We start from the raw sequence: 21,094 nt of genomic DNA on the forward strand, positions 1-21,094 counted from the left end.
CGGCCGAGGAAGGCCACAAAACTGGCTTTTCAATATTTTCATTGCGCTTAGATTACAGTGCACGTTAAAGAACAAGTGGTCAAACTTATTCCAGAGCTTTAAACTGCGTTGTCTCGCAGGTCGCAGGTGTTGCGCTCTGGAATATTATCAGTGCTCCTGGAAACGGCACATGTATAGTCCATAGCGCGTTTTAGGTAAAGCATACAGTGCAATAATTATGCCATGGCACAAGTTTAACGATCTAAATAGGTGATTTTGAACACAGATAAAATGGGCGCTACGAAATGTTGGTTGTAGTGGCCGCATGAAGACACTAAAATCACGCTCCTGTGCGCATGCGATGTTCAAGACGAACACAGCATATAGAGTTCGCAGCGCTTCGTCAAAGGAAGTGTCCGAACTGGCGGAACCAGCAAGTTGGAAATGCCACAGTCTGGATGCATAAAAGAAATCGATACATAAAATACAAGGCAGCAGGTCTTACACTCGCGTTTGTAGGTTGTCCGGCAAACGAAATGCATGTGAGGTTATAGAAGAAACACTGGAGAATTGACGGTGTGTGGTACCGTGGACATGATAATCTATTGAAAACCCCGAATAGTGAGACTTAGTCTTACTACTAGGACTGGATAGCCTGCTCTCTGGAAGTACAAAAGGCATGCATGCGGAAGAAGATAGCAATGATGTTCTTGCGCTTATTATGGATCAAAGATTGCCGTAGTTAGCATTACATTCCGGAGCATTGAGACATGAGCAGTGACTGGACAGAATGCTAAAGGGTTTCTGTCATATGTACCAGATTTTTATTTCTGCATTTGTCGCCGAGAGAGCAGCAACATGTACATGGTATTTAAAAGCAGCCATTCAGGCACACAAGGAATTCAATTTCACGCGTTTAAAAATGTAGTTGCCACAAACTTCTCGATGCATGACTGTAAAAGAGGCACATGACGCAGTCGTAGAATGTCGTACCAGCTGCCACTAAATTGTCGCATACCGCTCGGCAGGTAGGGTATGCAGCAAGGTGTAGTCACTCGATGGACAGCACCTACTGCGGCAAGTCAGACAGATCAAACGTCCCAGCCGGATAATTCCAAGTTGACCTGGCGGTTCCAGGTGTCGAGGCCTTGACGTCCTTCGTAACTGTCACAACCTCATCTTCCCCAGGCACCACCTTGTCCAGAGCCGGATCCTTGTCCACTTCCCCAGCCGGAACCCTGACCGCTACCTTGGCCTCCGCCAAAGCCACCACCTTGTCCCGAGCCTTGACCACCGCCAGCTCCCCAGCCGGAACCTTGACCGCTACCTTGTCCTCCGCCGAAGCCGCCACCTTGTCCGGAACCTTGACCCGAGCCAGAGCCTTGGCCAGCTCCCCATCCGGTACCTTGACCGCTACCTTGGCCGCCGCCAAAGCCGCCACCTTGTCCGGAACCTTGACCCGAGCCAGAGCCTTGGCCAGCTCCCCATCCGGTACCTTGACCGCTACCTTGGCCGCCGCCAAAGCCGCCACCTTGTCCAGAGCCTTGGCCAGCTCCCCATCCGGTACCTTGACCGCTACCTTGGCCGCCGCCAAAGCCGCCACCTTGTCCAGCTCCCCATCCGGTACCTTGACCGCCGCCAAAGCCGCGACCTTGTCCAGAGCCTTGGCCAGCTCCCCATCCGGTACCTTGACCGCTACCTTGACCCGAGCCAGATCCTTGACCTCCGCCGAAGCCGCCACCTTGTCCGGAACCTTGACCCGAGCCTTGTCCTCCGCCAATGCCGCCACCTTGCCCAGAGCCTTGGCCAGCTCCCCATCCGGTACCTTGACCGCTACCTTGACCGCCGCCAAAGCCGCCGCCTTGTCCGGAACCTTGACCCGAGCCTTGTCCTCCGCCAATGCCGCCACCTTGCCCAGAGCCTTGGCCAGCTCCCCATCCAGTACCTTGACCGCTACCTTGGCCGCCGCCAAAGCCGCCACCTTGTCCGGAACCTTGACCGCCGCCAGCTCCCCAGCCGGAACCTTGACCCGAACCCTGGCCGCCGCTAGGGCCGCCACCTTGTCCGGAGCCCTGTCCACCTCCCCAGCCAGAACCTTGACCACTTCCTTGTTGGCCGCCACAACACCCAAAGCCGCCGCCTTGTCCGGAGCCTTGGCCGCTTCCGCCACTCCATCCACCGATTTTTCGTTGTCCTTTCACAGCGCTCAATTTGTTAACCTGTCCGAATCCCGATCCGTGACCTACACCCCAACCAGACCCGCTCCCGTTTCCCGAAGCCTTGCTGTTCTTGAGGCCACCGTCGCCGCTGGAACCCCAGCCCCAGCCAGATCCGCTTCCAGCGGTGTCGTTAGCTGAACTCGACCAGCCCGAGCCACTCAGGCCGGAGCCGGAGACTTGCCAAGAGCTCTCGCCGCTGCCGCTCCAGGGCCCTCGCAGCGGTTCACTTTCGTTGCTTCCACTATCATTGGACGCCCTCGGTACGGGACCGGGCACATGCCAAGATTTGTGGCCGCTCGCTGTCCGCGGGCCCTTTAGTGGTATCCTTGTTTGCGGTTCGTCTTCCGTAACAGTGCTGTTGACGAGAGGCGTGCCAGGCACCGCAACCGTGAGTCTTGCGAGTGCTGGCTCGGTGGCCGGCCGCTTTGTTTTGTGCAGAGCCAGGCAGTGTGCCGTCTGCGGCCACGCAAGGGCGCAGCACACGAGTGCCAGCAGCATGTTGACGATGGCCATAGCCTGAACCAGACGAAAGAAAGGAAAGCATGTGAAGATCAGTAATGTGACTGCGACGAATGTGACACGTTTTGCCGAGATCAAGGGCTCATGTTGACACAGTTGGAAATCATTTAGGCTATGTATTCACAAAACATGAGCAATATTTACATCGGAGAATAAAAATGCACAGGAATCCAAGAAAGTATACAAATGATGAAGCGCATCTGTTAATTGTTAAGACGAATGCACACTTTAATCATGCTAGTGCGAAAGAAAACCTGACACCAGAAGTCAACCGACTTTGCACAACACTGTACGACCAGCAACGTACAGACCCGCTTAACTGCTCAACGGCACAGCTGTACAATAGATTAAGTTGGATTGTGTCACCTGTACAGCGGGTTACACTGCTAACGTAGCACATTACTCGAACAGAGTCAAAGGCGTCCTGTCGATCTACATTACCAGCTAGCACTTCATGATGACACTGCCTAGCCAGCGAAAAGTGCGGGCCTTCACAGCTACCAATACGATACGAACGGTTACTTACGCTGCTGTCTCCAGATGCTTTCCTTGTCGAGCGGCAATTGATGAGCGTTGACAGAAAGCAAGCTTTTATACGTTCGCGCTGAACAGCAAGAGGAAGAGAGAGAAAGGGAGAAGAAAACCAGAGGTCGCTGTGTTGACGAAAGAAAACGAAGTTTCATAATTTTTTTATATGAAGTCATGAACAGGTTTACGAAGCGAAAACTCAGACACGTCTTGATAAGCTAAAAAGAAACAGAAAGCATGTCACCGATAGATAACTTGGTAAGCAGCTATGCTATCGCTGCATATACGTATACTATGGCACGTGCAACAATGGAGCGATTTGGCCGAGGATTTGTCACGACAAGAAAACTGAGAGTGGGGACACTTGATACGTGTTCTTTTTTTTTTTTTTCGAGCGTTTGTTATTCCATTTCTTCAGAGACGAAAGCGCCATTCTGAGACACACGCATAGATTGCACTAAATTCTATATCACATAATTCGAAGCGCCATGATGACAGGTGATTCGTAAAGTGTGGGAACACAAGGACGCCATTTTCTCTTTGCGAGTTATCCATCGGTCAGCAAACACTAAAACCTCTTGCGCATCAATTTGTGGTTCACCATCGAGCGACGGTCAGCATCTCCGTTCTTCGCCGTCGTGGCTTCTTCGAGCGCAATGGAATCGCCTGCGTCATTGCACAATAGTGTCGTACGCTGGGTCATTGTCCCCGTATTGACCCTTATATCACAGGGTGACACTTCCATTGCTTGCCTCAGCTGCCTCCATTGCCTCCGTCTTTACAATGAAAGTGCATGACGCCGGTGAGGCTCAGAAAACATCTGTATCGGTGGATATCGTAGACTGAGATTAGGTGGATGGCACGAAGCTTTGGCCACAGTTTCAGAGGCCACGTGAGCGCTTCCGAAGCTTATGACGCCCTAATGTGCCAGTCCCCGTTCTTGAAGCCAACTGCTGCACATATCTTCCCTCTACCGTTCAACATATTGAAGCATGAACGAAGCACAGTGCGTTAGCGAACACCGAGTTGCATTTCCGACAGCTGATCGCACAGCAGCTTGGCGGAAAGCGGTAATTGTTTCGTATTCGTGCGCTTTTGCCGAGGCAGCGTGAGGCACGCCGCCGAAAGCGCCATCTCGTTTCTCTCGAGAAAACCACACCGTCACCAGCTTGGCATGAATCTCTCTGGCATTGTGTTCCTTCAAATCCAAAAAGCGGATCACTCCTTGTGCTTCAACCAACTGTTCTGATGGCCGCGGTAATTTTTGTTTAGGCGTAATTCCTATTGGGGGAGGGGGGAGGGGGGGGGGTTCCGCGGTGCTATCTATATAGAACGACAATTTTATATTCCACTGAAATTAGAGTGACGTGCGCTCACTTTGATGCCAATCGGGTGCGTCTATTTCAAATTTATGGTACCGAGAATGCGAACTTCTTGAACGCCCTTCATACTTCCTAATACTATGCAGTATGCGGAAGCTGAGAGGTTTGCTGTATATTACTGAAAGTTATTTACGTGTATACGTTAGTGTGAGTCAGGCAGAGCTGACAGCAAACTCCTTCAAGGATAACACAGTCTGAAAACATTTACGTCATCAACAATTGATGACGTAAACACGCACGCGCGCCTGTGTGTGTGTGTGTGTGTGTGTGTGTGTGTGTGTGTGGTGTGTGTGTGTGTGTGTGTGTGTGTGTGGTGTGTGTGTGTGTGTGTGTGTGTGTGTGTGTGTGTGTGTGTGTGTGTGTGTGTGTGTGTGTGCGGCGCGCGTGCGTGCGTGCGTGCGTGCGTGCGTGCGTGCGTGCGTGCGTGCGTGCGTGCGTGCGTGCGTGCGTGCGTGCGTGCGTGCGTGCGTGCGTGCGCGAGCCTACGACATGACGATTCTCGGGTACTACACGGGTACAGTGGACACGCGGAAGCGAGGGATACACTGATTGTGACGTCATCAGCGACTACGCGTTATACATTCCTCCGTGCCAATGGCTATGTAATGTGATGTATGTCGAAACGACGATGGCATTTGTACTTCAGCGAAGAAATGTTAAAACACGATTAACTGGGGCGATCATGAAGTAGGCAGAAATTCGCGCAATTTGGCACAGTATAGCGTAAGCTTTACGAGGAAAGTGCTAGGGATAGTGGGCCGGTCTCGCAGATAGTGCAGTGTAACACGGCGCCTCAAAGCGCGATCTGGCCGCCTTTGGAAAGAGAGAAATATGCTTGCCATTGTTTCCTATATAGGCCACAATCGCACGCATATAGTAGTTAGAGCACCCGAGCCGCTGTGCTCCACGCAGAGGTTTTATTCCACCATCGACCACATGAGGCAAAGAATGCTTCGCGCTAAAGAATTGAATCACGGGCCCTATGGTGGGATCTAACCTCCAGCAGCGCAGCCCGATGCTATTAGGCTACAATCGCACGTATACTGCGTATACTTCAATCGTGCCAATTAACGCCAACTAGCTGTTTGAGATGATCGTCGCGACTGTCACGTGGCGTATAGCGCGGGTGAACGAGTGCACATGCGCGCGCGCCTGTTTCCTTTACATCAAAAACGCAGGGAATAAATGGGCAAACTTATAGCATTTGATTAGCCGCTTCATGAAAGCTTCGCTAGATCCCAACATGTGCGTTGGATCTGCATATTGTTTTTAAATTTAGAATCTACATTTGTTGAATGGTCGGGTAACACGTACAAAAGTAGGAAATTTGGATTTGCTCTGTAGGGCATCTAAGTGACGTATTTCTGGCAAGAGTGGATCGTGATTTGTAAATGCGCTCATCCGGTCTCTGTTCTCTGTGTGTTGTCAAATTTCGCTCCTCTTCTAACAACTAATTTCTAAAAAAAAAAAAAAGTCTAGGTTCATTAGCAGTCAAAGCGTTCCAATAGTCTGACCTATGTTTTGAGGCCTTGACAACACACGGCCACTGACTACCATGTCGCAGACATTTTGAAAGTATTTAAGGAAAACAGGAAAGAACTTAGTTTTTATTTCGCATTATACTATTGCGCTATAAGCTGCAGATTTTTTTTTTTTTTTTTTTTTTGACACCAGCATTAAGCTAACGTCTGTTGGCACTATATACGCCAAGATCGACAAAACCAATTCTGGCCCCGTTTTCGCAAGAAAGTTCTTACGCTAGAATTGTTCGTAAGAGCAGATGTGTCAGCTGATCGTGGCGCTGGGCATTATATTAGCTAAAGTGGCTGGCCATTAGCAAACATCACTTACTAAAGAAAATCATTATGAATTCGGCTCCTGATTTTTTTCATCCACTCACTCCAAAGTGGTTAAACAATGGTGTAGGGGCCCCAATCTTCCCTATCTAAATTGTTCGGCCCTCACAAAGCGAAATGTGGCTCTGCTTCTCGACCGGCTTGACTGGGCATGTTTTTTTTTCTTGTTTTTTTAATGCCTATAGCACGTATCTATCGCACATTAAAATATATTCGCTCGGTGAAGTGTGATATCCTTGACCTTCAGCAAAGGGATCCAGAAACAAGGAAACAGTAAAAAGGGTTGCTGTTTTGTCATATATGTTCATGACACTTCCCATAGGATTAAGAAGGTAGGAAAGAAGCAGTGGGGTAATCTATATTATTTTTTTATTATTGCGATAGCAATTATATAGACACTTCAACCGGATTTCTGCCGTCGGCGTCGCCGTCGCCGTCGCCGTCGCCGTGAGGTTCCCTATAGATAAAATCTTCGCCGCGTGCCGTATGCCCGAGCGGAAGCGTGCGGGGACGCGCGCTATCACGGAGAGCGAACGCACTCAATCTCCCACGCGCAAGCAAGGAAGCGGGAAGCCAGCGCGGAAAGAGCGGGGGGGGGGGGGGGGGGCGCACTTCCACTCTGCCAACAACCGCGCTCGTCGCTCGTCCGCACCGTCTCTTATCTCCACACGGCTCTGACCTTTATGCGCCGTGCATTCGCCGCTCAGTTTCCGTTGAAGCGATAGACCGCACGTACCTTCGCAGCTGCGGCGTATCCGCTTGCTGCCAGAGTTTTGATGGTCGTTGTCTGCAGTCATTCAGTGTGATCTATTCATGTGTGTTTGTGCGCGCTCACACCACGCTTGTTCATTCAGTTAGTAATAGTCGGGCCACATTTTCTAACGCACGCTACACATGCAATGCTGCCCGGATCGGCAGTGCAGCGCTACAGGTGTGTCCCTTCACACGCGCTGCCCACGGGAAGCGCTTCTCATCAACATCACCGTTTCACACGCGCCTTCTCGGGCTCATCGAGTCTCTCTTCATGTCGGTCTACTTACGCCGCAGCACACCTGCTTACTTAATCAGCTCATGTTTACTACAATTCATATTTCTACCAAAGCCGCTCACCTTACTTCGTATGACATTGCTGTGTTGCTATCGCATTCATTGCTTCGCCCTTAGGGCGAAACTGTGACATTTTTTATTTATACATACTGCAGCCTCAATGAGGCTGTTGCAGGAGTGGGATGGACAAAAATATAAACATTAATAAACATGAATAGGCTTCCAAGAATTCTTTCAATGGTAGTGAACGGACGCAATTCCCGGCAACGAGTTCCAAGCTTCAGCTGTTGACGGAAAAAAGCTGTATTTGAAGAGGTCATTGCGAGCGAAAAAAGGTTGAAATGTTAAGGGCGTGGTTGTGTGGCTACTAAAAAAAAAAACTATAGCTTGCATTTTCACCGCGGTTGACAAACGCATTTCCAGAAACATATCGATAACTTTGTGGTTTGACATACTTTCTAGCGGTTTCATTCGTTTTAAAGGCGGCGTGGCATAGAGGTCTTGTAGTGTTGTGTACATTGGGAAACGGGAACATGCATTGTCTAGTTTCATTCATAGAAAGTAAAGTAACTTTCTTGGCGTTCATGTTCATTAAGATGAAGATAAATTACAAGTGTTGCCCCGTGGCGCGTGTTTTGTTCGGTGTGTAAGGAAATAATACAGATGATATAATAAAAATCAATGATTAACGACAAAACACAAGGAAACGTATAAGATACAAAATGTATTTAATATTTAGTAATACACGTTGCACATGTAGAGCACTTGTGAATAATAGAAGCGGCTAAAGGGCGCCAAAATTTGGTTCCTGTATTCTCAAGTACATTGACGTCTTGATAGCTTCATCATGTTCAGTTGTTTTCTTTTCTTTCCGGATTCCCGTGCCTGGAAAGTGGCCACAGAAAACGTAAATGTCCCTTTAACTTATGTCACCTAGTAACTTATCTGGTTGTTTTGTTTATTGTATTTTAAGGTCCTGATAAGTGAAATGACTAGCCGGAAGCATGCGGGTTCCATGTAGCCTCTCCAGTCAGGTGGAGCCATCGGCACTGCCAAGCAATCTCGCTCTAAAGTGATGGTGGTGGCGGTATAGTAATGCTGCTGTAGGCAAGTTGTAGCCCGTAAGACTTGACTGGCAACTCTTCCGCCTGGGCGTCCTTTCCGTTTCATGAATACGTGCACGTCCACCATGAGTCCATCAATTCAGTCTCAGGCAGAAATGCTAGAAGAATGTGCAACAATTTCTCTCGCACTGTCTCCGGTCCTTTCCGGAAGACGTTAGAACAGTTCTCCTCGCGCGTGCGGCAGTTACTGACATTAGTAGGTGGTCTGATTAGGTTGCCCAAAAGATTGCGGACTGTACTGTGTAACATCATGACTCCTCTAGTTGTGTTGCGAGAGGAGGGAAGGCGGTGGTTTGAATCGCTTTGGCTTATATACTGGTGCAACACGGTGCAACACGGGTTCTTTCGATCGCGATCCGAATCAATTTTTTTTTATTGCGATCAAGAATGGTCCCTGCTGCATGGTCCAACATTCCAGATCGTGTTGGTTGAACTCACTCTGCGTGCACGACGGTGCAGACGACAGCCTACAATCGCGATCTACTGGATTCGGATCGCGCAAAATCGTGGTCGAAAGTGCCCGTGTAGAAGCACCCGTTCCGGATCGGACTCGATCGCGATTTAAAGTGCCTGTGTGACAGCGGTTAAATTCGTCATGGGTTTCAGGTCTTCAGGGACGTCACAGTCGTTGTGTCGCGCGAAGCAATGGTAAAAGCGTCTCTCTTAATTGGTACTTGTAAGGCTGCTTTCCACGTGAGTTTCTTTACGCTTTTTTGTCCTTGGCGAAGAATCCTTTGCCTCTTTCTTCATTTTTGTTTTTAACATGCAGTAATGTCGCACCACGTCACGCCACTCGCTGCACCTGCACGAAGCTCCCCGCTGCTGCGGGTGCTCAGCAGTGGCGCCCAGCTGTGGCTACCAGCCCCAGTGTACACTTTAATATTGAACCCCACTAACACGCGAGAGCCCCCTCGACTGATTGCGCGACACGGATAAAAATGTCGCATCTGAAAGCTAACAAGCGCGACTTACTTGACTCTGTTAACAATAGCAGTAGTGCACGCTTGTCTCCTCTCTTTCTTGCACAACAACAACAGAAAACTACATCCTTGAAAACTGACCTACACGAACAACAGCGCGAACCGCCCTGAACGCACTGCTGCGTTATTTAAAGGACACCGGACTCAGTGACAAAATGGGACTCAACACTGTGTGACGTAGGATGGGACGTTGACACTGTGTAACACTAGAAAGCATTCGCAGACTGCGTGACAGTGCCCACAGAAAGAGTTATGGTGTGTGTGGTGTGTGTGTGGTGTGTGTGTGTGTGTGTGTGTGTGTGTGTGGTGTGTGTGTGTGTGTGTGTGTGTGTGTGTGTGTGTGTGTGTGTGTGTGTGTGTGTGTGTGTGTGTGTGTGTGTGTGTGTGGTGTGTGTGTGTGTGTGTGTGTGGGTGTGTGTGTGTTGTGTGTGTGTGTGTGTGTGTGTGTGTGTGTGTGTGGTGTGGTGTGTGTGTGTGTGTGTGTGTGTGTGTGTGTGGTGTGTGTGTGTGTGTGTGTGTGTGTGTGTGTGTGTGTGTGTGTGTGTGTGTGTGTGTGTGTGTGTGTGTGTGTGTGTGTGTGTGGTGTGTGTGTGTGTGTGTGTGTGTGTGTGTGTGTGTGTGTGTGTGTGTGTGTGTGTGTGTGTGTGTGTGTGTGTGTGTGTGTGTGTGTGTGTGTGTGTGTGTGTGTGTGTGTGTGTGTGCGCGCGTTTGTGTGTGTGTGTGCACGGTTTCCTTTTTTTTCACTTTTTTATTCGTGTCCGCTCTCTCACCTCTCGCATCCATTTAACCCTCCCCCAGTACAGGGTAGCCAACCGGAGATAATCTCTGGTTAACCTCCCTGTCTTTCCTTTGCCTTTCTCTCTCTCTTGTCCGGAAATATGCAGAATTTCACGGGCGGCTTTCGGCCCTTCGTGTTTTCGAGACTCTTGTGGCACTGATCGGCGGGCTTGTGCGGACAAATGCACGTGAGACAAATGCACGCGAGACACAATCTCGTAGCCCGTCCTCCCGTAAACAACACGGACCGCGCTGTCTGACCACTTTTTCATTTGCTCCCGCTGAGGGCACTGCTCAGCGGCGTCCGTAGCGCTGCCTTGCCCAGGTTGGGAAGTCTATAAAGTACTTCTGCGGCCTACATTATATAAACGAAGCTGCTTATGACACTGCCCTATTTATCTTGGACTGCGAACATCTTGATCCTGCCAGTGTCAAATCTTCTTATTCCTTCCATACATCCCCCTATCGTTCCTTCCTTCTAAATCATTTCAATCTTCCCGTTTCTAATATTACGCGTGCAAATAAATTTCGAGAGTTCAGGCGAGTTCTACCTATCCCTAAGGCTTAAGTATTTCATGCTCTCTCATTTCTTTACTACTATATCCGTCGTTGCTTTGGAAAGCGTGTCTTCTTCCTGTCCTAGTGCGCTACACCCGACTTCAACCAAGACCTCTGAAGTTATTTTTATTTTCGTGAGGTTTTCATCCATCGCGTCTGTGCTATCCTAATCCTCTTGTTCTGAAGCTTCATATTTGTTCGCGAGCAGCAGCCTGATTGAATGTCTGTTTTTCTGCTGACTACACTTTCATACTTCAATACTTCTAGGTTGACATGCCTTCTTTTTTTTCTTGTAAGTTTTCCTTTTTCTCCCTTGAAATCAAAGATATAAACCCTGGTCCTTATCAACATTTAGTTAATCTATTTTATCTTCTTAATCCCACCTAATACCTCTTCTCCAGGTCACCACATTTAAACTATTACAAGCACAGCTTATCATCCTGGCAGAGCTGGCTCAGACTTGGAGTCTCTGTCCTTCCAGTTTAGTAGACTCTCCAAAAATATGGTTATGCAATGAGTATCGTTTAAAATATGCGGCATAAGTGTTGCATATTCTAGTTAAGAGTCTATATAAAGTAAGACGTTTGGAAGTTTAGACTGCTTCCAATGCTATTTCCGCATTTCATTGCCTGAAAAGAACTGATTATTCATATGTGCAGAAAATAAAAGCTAAAGTTTCGTTCTTTGAATTTATCCCCCAATGTGCAGCGCATTTTACGTTCATATGACGTCAGGAATTTGACTTCCTTTTGGTGCATTTGAGAGCTTTCAGCGAAATGCACGCGTATACTGTTTTTTTTTTCTGATTAACGATTAAGTAGCCCCGGTCAAGCGCTACGAACATTCATGACGTCATAATGAACTGTGGGAAAATTTTAAAAGCAGCGGTCCACCATCCACCTGCCTTTTTGTTCCCCTTCTTTTCTTTTCGTCCTTCTTTCTGTGTTGTAGCCAGCGTATTCCCCAATGCCAACCTGTAACAACACTTATTGACTGCCAGAGCCTGTGCAATTTCTCTATATACAACCTGAGAGAAAAAGAACGTCTTCACCTGAAGTACAGTTGCGGAGGTGCCACCTTCAATAAAGAATGTTGATCTGGGACGGTTACTGAGTGTAGAGGCTTCACTATAAACCCATGATTCGCTCTCTTTTCTAATCCTCCCCCCCCCCCCCCTCCCCAAATATACAGATAACGTACCCGACACGACACAAATATTGCACAGTCGAGAGCAAAATTCTAGAGACCACAGCATCAGGGAAATCATAAAATTTCTTCTAGCGCAGCCGTGCAATGATACAACAGTCTTATTGCGTGATGTTGGTCTATCACGCGCATATAGACTGTATACCACTTGGTTTCTGCCTTCATGCGTAGGCTTCATACACTTACCCTCGGCATCCTCCCATATTTGGACTCGAGGGCCCACGTGACGTTTACGAGCACCTCCTCCTACCGTTATTTCTTCTTTATTTTGAGGCTCGTCTTTGGGCCCGTCTGCAGAGGCGCTTTTTCGCTCCCTGCATTTCACGGGAATCGCAGAGTTCACGTTTCTGCCGGCTGTTTGCAGGTGGCACACGTGTGACCGCTGTCTGTGCTGGCGGGGAGAGTAGCTCCTCCGAGGAAAAGAGAGCGCGGACTCTTCGGATGAATTGTTCATCTCTTTTCGTGGTATGCAGCAGTGCAACACTTTGCAGGCACCACTGTCACCGCATGATCTACACTTTACATGCAAGTTTAAGAAGACACCCGTAAGAAATACAAACAGAAGATGAATGTAAATGGCTACGCAGAAGGCTTGGTGAAGCCATTGTGGCTCAAATAAAGCAAACACGAAGCAGAGAAGGCGGCACGCAGAAGAACAGACACGGCTCGAGCGTCTGGGTTGCTATTCATTGTTCTTTTTTTTTTTTTTTTTTTTACTTGCACTACGATGGTTTAAGTATCAACCAACTTGCCCAAGAACAAGTTTTTTGGAACGCAAAAATAAAGTTTGTGTCGTTCATTTCGTTTTCCTTGTGTCTGTGCTTTGTACGCGTGCACATGTACACCATGCATATGTGATCTGATGACAGGTCCGGTCATAGTGGTGGTAGCTTCCAAAAATTTGAAGAAGTCTACACGTGCATGACCAAGGCATTGATTCTGTCATACTGGGTATGTCATTCTAGTTGGTCTGTCATGCTAGGAACCTCAATATCGCTAAAAAGACAGGGACAGACATAGAAACAACAACACACGGCGCTACGTGTGTTGTAGTGTGTTGTCGTTTTTATGTTTTCTCTGTATTTTTAGCGCTATTGAGGATCCCCTCATGTGCAGCTGGCTATGCCCATGAAATCCAGCATATGTATCACTTATATTAATCAAAATCTTGTCAATGGCAATAATTTTGCGGTGTAGATGCAGGCCCACAATCGGCAAGCATACACAAAAGAATTCGTGCTTGACGAAAGCTAATCCGAACCCGCGTAGTGAGACTCCCGTGCTGCTCCTGACGTTCTAAATTTACGTGACGGTGTTTTTGGAGTCCCACAACAGGTCGCGGATAAACGTTTCACACTGTAAGACATACGCAAACGGAACTAGTGCACATGTATTTCTTGAAAACTGAGTACACGAGGGCTTTCTTCGTAGCTTAGAATCGTAGAATACTGTTTCAATTAGGCGTGTTATGCTCTTCGTTGTCGTCAACAGTGTCCACAACGCGACGGTGTTCGTATTGAGAAATGGCCATTAGTTGATGTGAGCAGACAATTAGGCTGAACCACCTCGAGCAAATGAGTGCTCATATTTTTTTTCCTTTTTTTTTTACGTGATGTTTCCTCTTGCCTTCGCCACTGCCTGGTTGTCTCCCTTCGTTTCATATGACGTCTGAGTGCGACAGCGTCGATTTTGCTTTTCATGCACCGCCACTGCCGTTCCCGTCATCCCTTTAAGACTGTGCTCTGCTTTTGCGCGCGCGATTTCCGACGTGCTTCTTCCCGCGCTTTTTTCCTTTGCCTTTCTGGCCGCCGCCGTCTTCATTTCCCCTCTGCAACTTGCTGCTGTGTCTGTCGTTTGCTGCACGCTGATTACCGGCCTTCTTACCTGCCCTATAACCTCCTCCGTCCGAGCCGCTGCCTCCGTGCCACCCTTCGACCCTTTGGTCGTCACTTCCTCCGTGCCACCCTTTGTCCCCACGGTCGTCACTTCCTCCGTGCCACCCTTCGACCCTTTGGTCGTCACTTCCTCCGTGCCACCCTTTGTCCCCACGGTCGTCACTTCCTCCGTGCCACCCTTCGACCCTTTGGTCGTCACTTCCTCCATGCCACCCTTCGTCCCCTTTGTCGTCACTTCCCCCGTGCCACCCATTGTGTCTGCAGTCGTCACTTCCTCCCCAGTCATCATCTCCACCTCCTCCTTCACAGTCGTCACTTCCTCCGCTGTCGTCATCTCTCCAATCGTCATCTCCTCCGCCGTCGTCACTCCCTCCCCGGTCATCACTTCCAGCGCGGTCGTCACTTCCTCCGCGGTCGTCACTTCCTCCATGCCACACTTTGTTCAAGCCGTCGTCTCTTCCGCCATACCGCCTTCTGCCTCCGCGACTGTCACTTCCTCCGCGCAAACCACTGCCGTGCCTCTTGTCGCCTTGGACGGCAACTCCTCCGTTGGAGGAGTGCCCCACGTTGTCTGACTCGTCATAAGCGCGTCTCCGCGAATACGAGGCAACGGTGGCGTTTGCGGAAGAATGGCCATGTGAGACCGAGTCGTCTGCATCGGATTTTCCCGGCGACACGCTCGACGATGACCCGCGGGCTCTGCCAGTCGAATCGCCGATGGCCCTAGTTTGCAGCAATGGCAAGAGGGAGGCGCAGAACACGACCAGGAGCAGTGCACGGGCAGCGACCATGTCCGGCTGCTGCAAAAAAGAAACAGACGAGCTCTAAAATTACGACGACACTATGAATTCAATTTATGCACACGATGCAGAGAAAAGAGTGAAGGCATTGGATAAAGAGCGCGCCCCTTGTGGGGGCACGTGCTTCTGGTGAAGCTTCCTTCCATTGTCTTTGTCGGGCTGCCCTAACCTCATAACGTGCCCCGTAGCTGCGCGGTCAATTTTAAAGACTGCTCCGCATGTCAACAGCGATGTTTATATAGCATGTAGCGCGTATTAAAAAGGGGTGTGTGTGAATATTCGACATTTCGAATACGAATCGAATAATTTTCGCTATTTCTATTCGTATTCATTTCTACAATTCACTACTAAAATATGTCAGATATTCGTCTCTGTGCAAATACTATAAGGGATACAGGTAGAAATATCGACTCAAGTGCAGGCTTCCGGATGATTTTGCTGCATGAGGACTGCGGTTGTTGCACAGGTGAACCAGTTCCTGAGCGAACGCATGAAGATTTTTTTTTTTTTTTTTTTTTGACGGCAGCTTCCAGACGTTAAATAAGCCGGCCTCACCTTATGCAGATTATGAGTTCGTCCCTACTTAGGCAAAGTACTTGATTATTTGGCCAACCTCACGGTGTTTGATTTCATCAAACCAACGTGTGGTGCTGTCACTGCTGTAGTATTACACTTGGCTTCTTTAATGAGCACAACACTGTACTACGTGCATCCGGTGATGTGCTGCTCTTTTGTTCCGTTACTGTCATTGCTATGATGCCTCAGATATGGCCATTTTTCAGTTGTTTCTCATTTACAAGCCCCTTAGGTGACCTGGTACCTAATTGTAACGGCATGAAGTGTATGAAATAGCGTAAATGCGTCTTTTCTTTCTTCAAAGGGACTCCATGCAACCTTTAGATTTGACTTAATTAGAATTTTAGACATTCAGTACTCCATTTAATTATTGAAGGTCATTTTTCTAGAATGCTCGTATTAGATTTGATTCGAAAATTTTTATATTCTGAGCACATCTTCCTGACAGCAAAAACAAGAGGCAGGCCACCCAGCTACGAAGAACCCGACCCCTGCGTCGCCCTCAACGGGACACCAATCCCAAAAGTCGATACTCTACGCATACTTGGACTCCTCATCCACAAGGATGGATCGGGAGCGGTCAGCCTACCAAGACTACAACGCACCGTTTCGCAACTCACGCACCTCGTCAAGAGGATACCAAGCCAAAGAAGCGGGCTCAAGGAGTAAGACACGCTAAGAATAATACAAGCACTGCTCACCAGCCGCATCACATACGACATGCCGTACCTGGCTTTAAAGAACGCATAAATAGAAAAGATCAACATCATGTTAAAGTATCCCTGGGCAATCAAAGTATCCCTGGTGGGTATGGCCTGAGGCGCAGGCCATACCCACCAACTATTCGGTGATATTACAACGCTACAGGCTCGAGCGCTGGGTGTCCCCTCCATCGCACCCAAAACTCGGCAGAGAAGAAAGCGTGATCCTAAGGCGCCTACAAAGCAACACGTGCACTCAAGGAACGATAATGCACCGCCTCTACCCGACACTCCACGGCTACCTCCGCCCACTCTGCAACGTACCCGACACCCTGGCACACTTGCTCCTGGAATTCCCATGGCATGAAGACAGCGAAATGAAGCCGCAAATGGATGCGAACCGAGCACCACAAGCAAACGAAGACCACCTATTTGAAACGTGAGAGGCCAAGCTCGCCCTCGGGGACCTGGAAGACCAACGCCAACTCGTCGCCAGGGCCAAGAGGGCAGTCGAAGCCAGAGGGTTCCTAGACTAAGGAACCTTCCCACCTCAAGGTGATACCGGGCCTCGCTCGGGACACTGTTTCATCAATAAACATTTCTTTCTCTCTCTCAAATAACCCTATTATTAAGTCTTTGCAGAGCGGTTGGTGTTCGAAACACGCAGAAATTAAGGATAGTTGCCCTTACTGTCAAGAGCCTCGGGCAGCCTCCAATGCTATAGACATGTCCACTGCACGTCCCAACATCCGGGGACGTATTCTTGAATGATGACTTTCGGTGATAGTTTCACTTTCGCGAGATTTCGCGAGAATCGGCACTGGACGCGTGTGCACAAGGGTCGAGCAAACGCGCGAAAGAAGCTCTCACTGGCTCTCGTGGGCTGAGGCTACGTTGAGTCTCGCGAAACCTCGAGAAAGCGAAACTATCACCGTAAGGGAACGTCCCAGAATGCATGTCACCAGTTGGGGATCAGCGGCACAAGGTGTTTCCTTAAACTATGTTTTTTTTTTTCTTTTTTTTTTTTTTTTTTTTTTTGGTTTTACACTGACGGTATACGTGCAAAGCGCACACCGTGATCGCAGGCGAAATACAGACCTTGTCAAGAACTTCAGCACTCCAAGAACAAAATGCGTGATGCAGCAACTCTTCCTGTGGAAGCAACTGCTTGTGTCCATAATTGCGTTCACATCATACTTGAACACGTGCATATTGAAAGTACTCCATCGGCATCGGGAATTACCAGACAAGCTGTTACCGTTTCAAAACGAGTTGCCGCAACTCCCTTTGTTCTTACAAATAATCCATGTAACTCCGAAATTCTGGCGAAAGAGATGGAAATTTTCTCCTCGTCCAAGTATGCGCTGCTAAAGGCTCGTGAGGACCGGTCGGAGAGAGCGTAGGCAGACCATCTGCGCGCCGGAATTTCCCTGCGTCTTTTGTAATGTATTATGTAATACCTCTATATATAGTCTCTAAAGGTCATTTGCAACGAAATTTCCCTTTGTCGAAATGGATTAATTGGTGTATACTATTGAAGCAATCATGACAAAGCTGCAGGCCTAGTTATTGTCTCATTTTTTATTCATCATCATCATCATCATCATCATCATCATCATCCTATATTTATGTCCACTGCAGGACGAAGGCCTCTCCCTGCGATCTCCAATTACCCTTCCCCTGTCTTGCGCTAGCGTATTCCAACTTGCGCCTGCGAATTTCCTAACTTCATCATCCCACCTGGATTTCTTCCGTCCTCGACTGCGCTTCCCTTCTCTTGGTATCCATTCTGTAACCCTCATGGTCCACCGGTTATCCATCCTACGCATTACATGGCCTGCCCAGCTCCATTTCTTCCGCTTAATGTCAACTAGAATATCGTCTATCCCCGTTTGTTCTCTGATCCACACCGCTCTCTTCCTGTCTCTTAACGTTACTCCTAAGATTTTTCGTTCCATCGCTCTTTGTGCGGTCCTTAACTTGTTCTCGAGCTTCTTTGTTAACCTCCAAGTTTCTGCCCCATATGTTAGCACCGCTAGAATGCAATGATTGTACACTTTTCTTTTCAACGACAGTGGTAAGCTCCCAGTCAGGATTTGGCAATGCCTGCCGTATGCATTCCAACCCAATTTTATTCTTTTGTAAATTTCTTTCTCATAATCAGGGTCCCCCATTTTCTTATTATAAGCTTTTAAATAGCACCTAAGCAGATGACGTGGCGCCTGGTGGTGAGCTAGCACATATGACGTAAGTTCCAGCACGTCGTCTCCGAGATTTAGTAGACTATAGTGTACTGGAGTCTAGTACACTATAGTAGTATCACCCTCGACATCAAAAACGACTACTCTTGCGAGCTTTTCGGGACGCATCTACTCGTATTTCAACCATATCATTATGCACAGAAGCTCTTCTACATCTACACTATATGAAATGAGGCAGATGTATATGAGATGTTCATATAGGTAGACTATATGAAAAAAAAAAATGAAGTGAACTTTACTGTGGTACTTACAGGACAGACAATTATAAAAAAAGAAAGAACAGTTCTGAATTTTTCACGTGTTGTATGTATCATGGCTGTGTACATATCCAGAAGCGCGAAAGCGAAGTGACATCTCCCCTTTCTTTCTTTCTTTTTTTTTTCCCCGTACGTACTTCGCTGGTTTTTATTAGAGCCCGGAAAACATAACCACAGAAAAGATAACAGAAAAATAAAAAAAGAACTTCATATGGCGTTTCTGAGCATAGTTCTTTTCGAGTAGGACTTAGCACCTGAACGCATATTTTATTTCTGGGGTAAACTCATTAGCTAACTGTAATCGCACTTCAAAACATAATCGGAGCGGACACCGTTGGTCTCGTTCGTCTAGTCAATGTGTGCCATTAGAGCTTTAAAGCTTGGTTCAAGTTAAGTGAAATACGCGGTATAGGGGGCGTCCGGCCGGAGCCTCGAGGGATAAGGAAACCATAAGGTTCTGAACCTGCGGTGCGATCGGGTTACGCTCCCGTTGTGCCTCTGCCTCGTTCGTTATATCGATCCTCATGGTCGAGGCCTAGCATCCAATTAGGAGTAAGTAAAATAAAGCTGCACGTGGCTGCTAAGGCTCTCTAAGTACCATCTGAACAGCACTAATTTCAATTTATTCACGGGACATTGTCAAAAAATGCGCTTTTTGTGCAAGTTTGCGAGTGTGCACACGATTGCGCGTCTTACGTACATCTTAGTTGCAGTACTCAAAGGCGCAAGGAAAGAAAAGGGATTAAACAAAAGGTTGGGCTAACTCGGCCTCGGAGGGGGAGGGGGGGGGGGGGGGGGGGTAGAGCCCCGTCGGTGCGCCACTGGGTGCATATGTGAATTACTTGCATATTTTCGTACTCTTCACTATAGAGCTACTTAGATTTAGGTACACCGCAAGAACCCCAGCTGGTCTAAATTAGGTCAATCCAAGCCCCCCCTTCCCTCCCACCACATAAGCTGCGTTGACTTGTTGGGACATTAATTAAACCCGTTAAAATTCACTATTTAAAATTTTTGACCATGGCGCGAAATGTCGCGCATCATGTCAGTCATGCTGCGGCGCGTACAACACAGCATAAATTGCTATTTATTCAGTTCAGATGCTCATATTGTAGCGCGCCACACGCGCTTCCCTGCCTCTGTGCTCCCGAATACAAAAAAAAAAAAAGAAAAAAGAAAAGAAAGAAAGAAAAATGCCGCGCGTCGACACTACTGTCGACACGCCCTGCGCCCTTTCCGAATGATCAAAAATCCGCAGACAAAGCTTGCTGCGTTTCTCATGTTTAGAAAGCTGTAAAAATTCCACAAGCGAAAGGATTATAGTTTACTCGAACGCGTAATAGCGAAGAATGCGGTTCTGAGATGTTGAGCCGTATGCGAAAGTAAAGCTTGAGAATCGACGGTGTTTCAGTAAACAAACATGGCTGCTCACCAGAAGCAGACCAGCAGCGGCGGCGGTCATACACCTCGAAAGAAAGTTCAGGTATGCTAACGAACCTTTCTGTTACTCGGTGGCTGATGGTTTGAAAGCGCGAGCATTGCTGTCACGTGCGATTACGTTTCAAGGAATCCCGACGCAGTTATTCTCGCGAAAAGGATGATCCTAGCGCGTCATTTTGGACGGGCAGATCGGGTGGCCGTTTTTGTTGGTTGTTATTGCTGTAATGCTTGCCTCGGTCGTTTTGCCCGTTCTCGCCGTGATGTTTCTCTCTCAAACAGTATGGTAGGCGAAACCGGCGGCATCACTAATTGTTTGTTTATTTGTTTTTGTTTGTACGCTTCCAACCAACGTTACGTCGCTTCCAACGTGAACTGCTGCATCGCGGCTTGCTCCGCCTTGATACAGCTCAGTTCCGCAAAGCTTAACGCGTTTATTGCCAGCGGAGCTTCAGTCGGCCCAAAAAGAGGCGATGCGGTGTTTGCGGTCTCAAACGCGCCTCCCTTGACCACGTCCGTCTTGAGCGTGAACACCGAGGCGTCCCACGGGGCCGGATCTCATTTCTTGGCTTTGCGCATTTCACTATCAGCTCGCGCACGCTGGGAAAGACCGGTCATAATAAATGTTCGTGAGCTGTAATATAACGACTGTTGCAATAACTGGACTCTTCTGTGGAGTGAACAGCTTCGCCCTGTGCGGCCCTGCGCGACCGCTGCCGTGCATTTCCACCTTGACAAAATCGAGCAACGAAGCGCATCTCTCATTGATTTCGAGATGTCGCTGACCTGCCTGTATTAATTTACGACTAGCGTCGCTACTCTTTCTTTCTTTCTCGTTCCATGAACATTGTTTAATGAAGTAATGTAGTGATGTTTCTCTACGTGATAACAGTGCCACACCTTAAGCCACAGCATTGTAATTGCCGGTCGGAGTTCTCGCTTAGTTGCACTGCCTCTTGTCCGAAGTCTGAACGTTTAGACTTGAAGCTAAA

General features: G+C 48.3%; 2 protein-coding genes across 3 annotated transcripts in view; one reads left to right on the forward strand and one right to left on the reverse strand.

Annotated features, from left to right (window-relative positions):
- Positions 1-780: 780 nt before the first annotated feature.
- On the reverse strand, positions 781-14,404 carry LOC119448610 (uncharacterized). Its single transcript, XM_049666431.1, has 7 exons — positions 14,060-14,404; positions 2,226-2,714; positions 1,889-2,173; positions 1,667-1,840; positions 1,487-1,606; positions 1,397-1,450; positions 781-1,360 (listed from the first exon to the last, which is right to left on the reverse strand). The coding sequence occupies exons 1-7, from the start codon at positions 14,402-14,404 to the stop codon at positions 1,049-1,051; spliced, it is 1,779 nt and encodes a 592-aa protein (XP_049522388.1). The 3' UTR covers positions 781-1,048.
- Positions 14,405-19,938: 5,534 nt separating this feature from the next.
- The window catches only part of LOC119450064 (WD repeat-containing protein 48), a 62,162-nt gene continuing 61,006 nt past the window's right edge, over positions 19,939-21,094 (forward strand). The window contains exon 1 of one of the 2 annotated variants that reach the window (XM_037713420.2): positions 19,939-20,148. In XM_037713420.2, the coding sequence (XP_037569348.1) occupies positions 20,086-20,148 (63 nt within the window). In that variant the 5' untranslated portion in view covers positions 19,939-20,085. The remainder of the gene's footprint in view (positions 20,149-21,094) is intronic. The other variant, XM_037713419.2, reaches the window with a different exon arrangement.

This window comes from Dermacentor silvarum, chromosome 4, assembly GCF_013339745.2.
Source record: "Dermacentor silvarum isolate Dsil-2018 chromosome 4, BIME_Dsil_1.4, whole genome shotgun sequence".
Taxonomy (NCBI): domain Eukaryota; kingdom Metazoa; phylum Arthropoda; class Arachnida; order Ixodida; family Ixodidae; genus Dermacentor; species Dermacentor silvarum.

What these genes read in the sequence shown, in the direction of transcription:
- LOC119448610 (XM_049666431.1), bottom strand. Translation starts at nt 14,404, where the DNA reads ATGACGACAGCGGAGGAAGTGACGACTGTGAAGGAGGAGGTGGAGATG. An exon ending in CGGAGGAGGTTATAGGGCAG is followed by an intron (nt 2,715 to 14,059) that starts GTAAGAAGGCCG and finishes CGTCTGGTTCAG; the next exon opens with GCTATGGCCATCGTCAACAT. An exon ending in GGAGCGGGTCTGGTTGGGGT is followed by an intron (nt 2,174 to 2,225) that starts GTAGGTCACGGA and finishes GCGCTGTGAAAG; the next exon opens with GACAACGAAAAATCGGTGGA.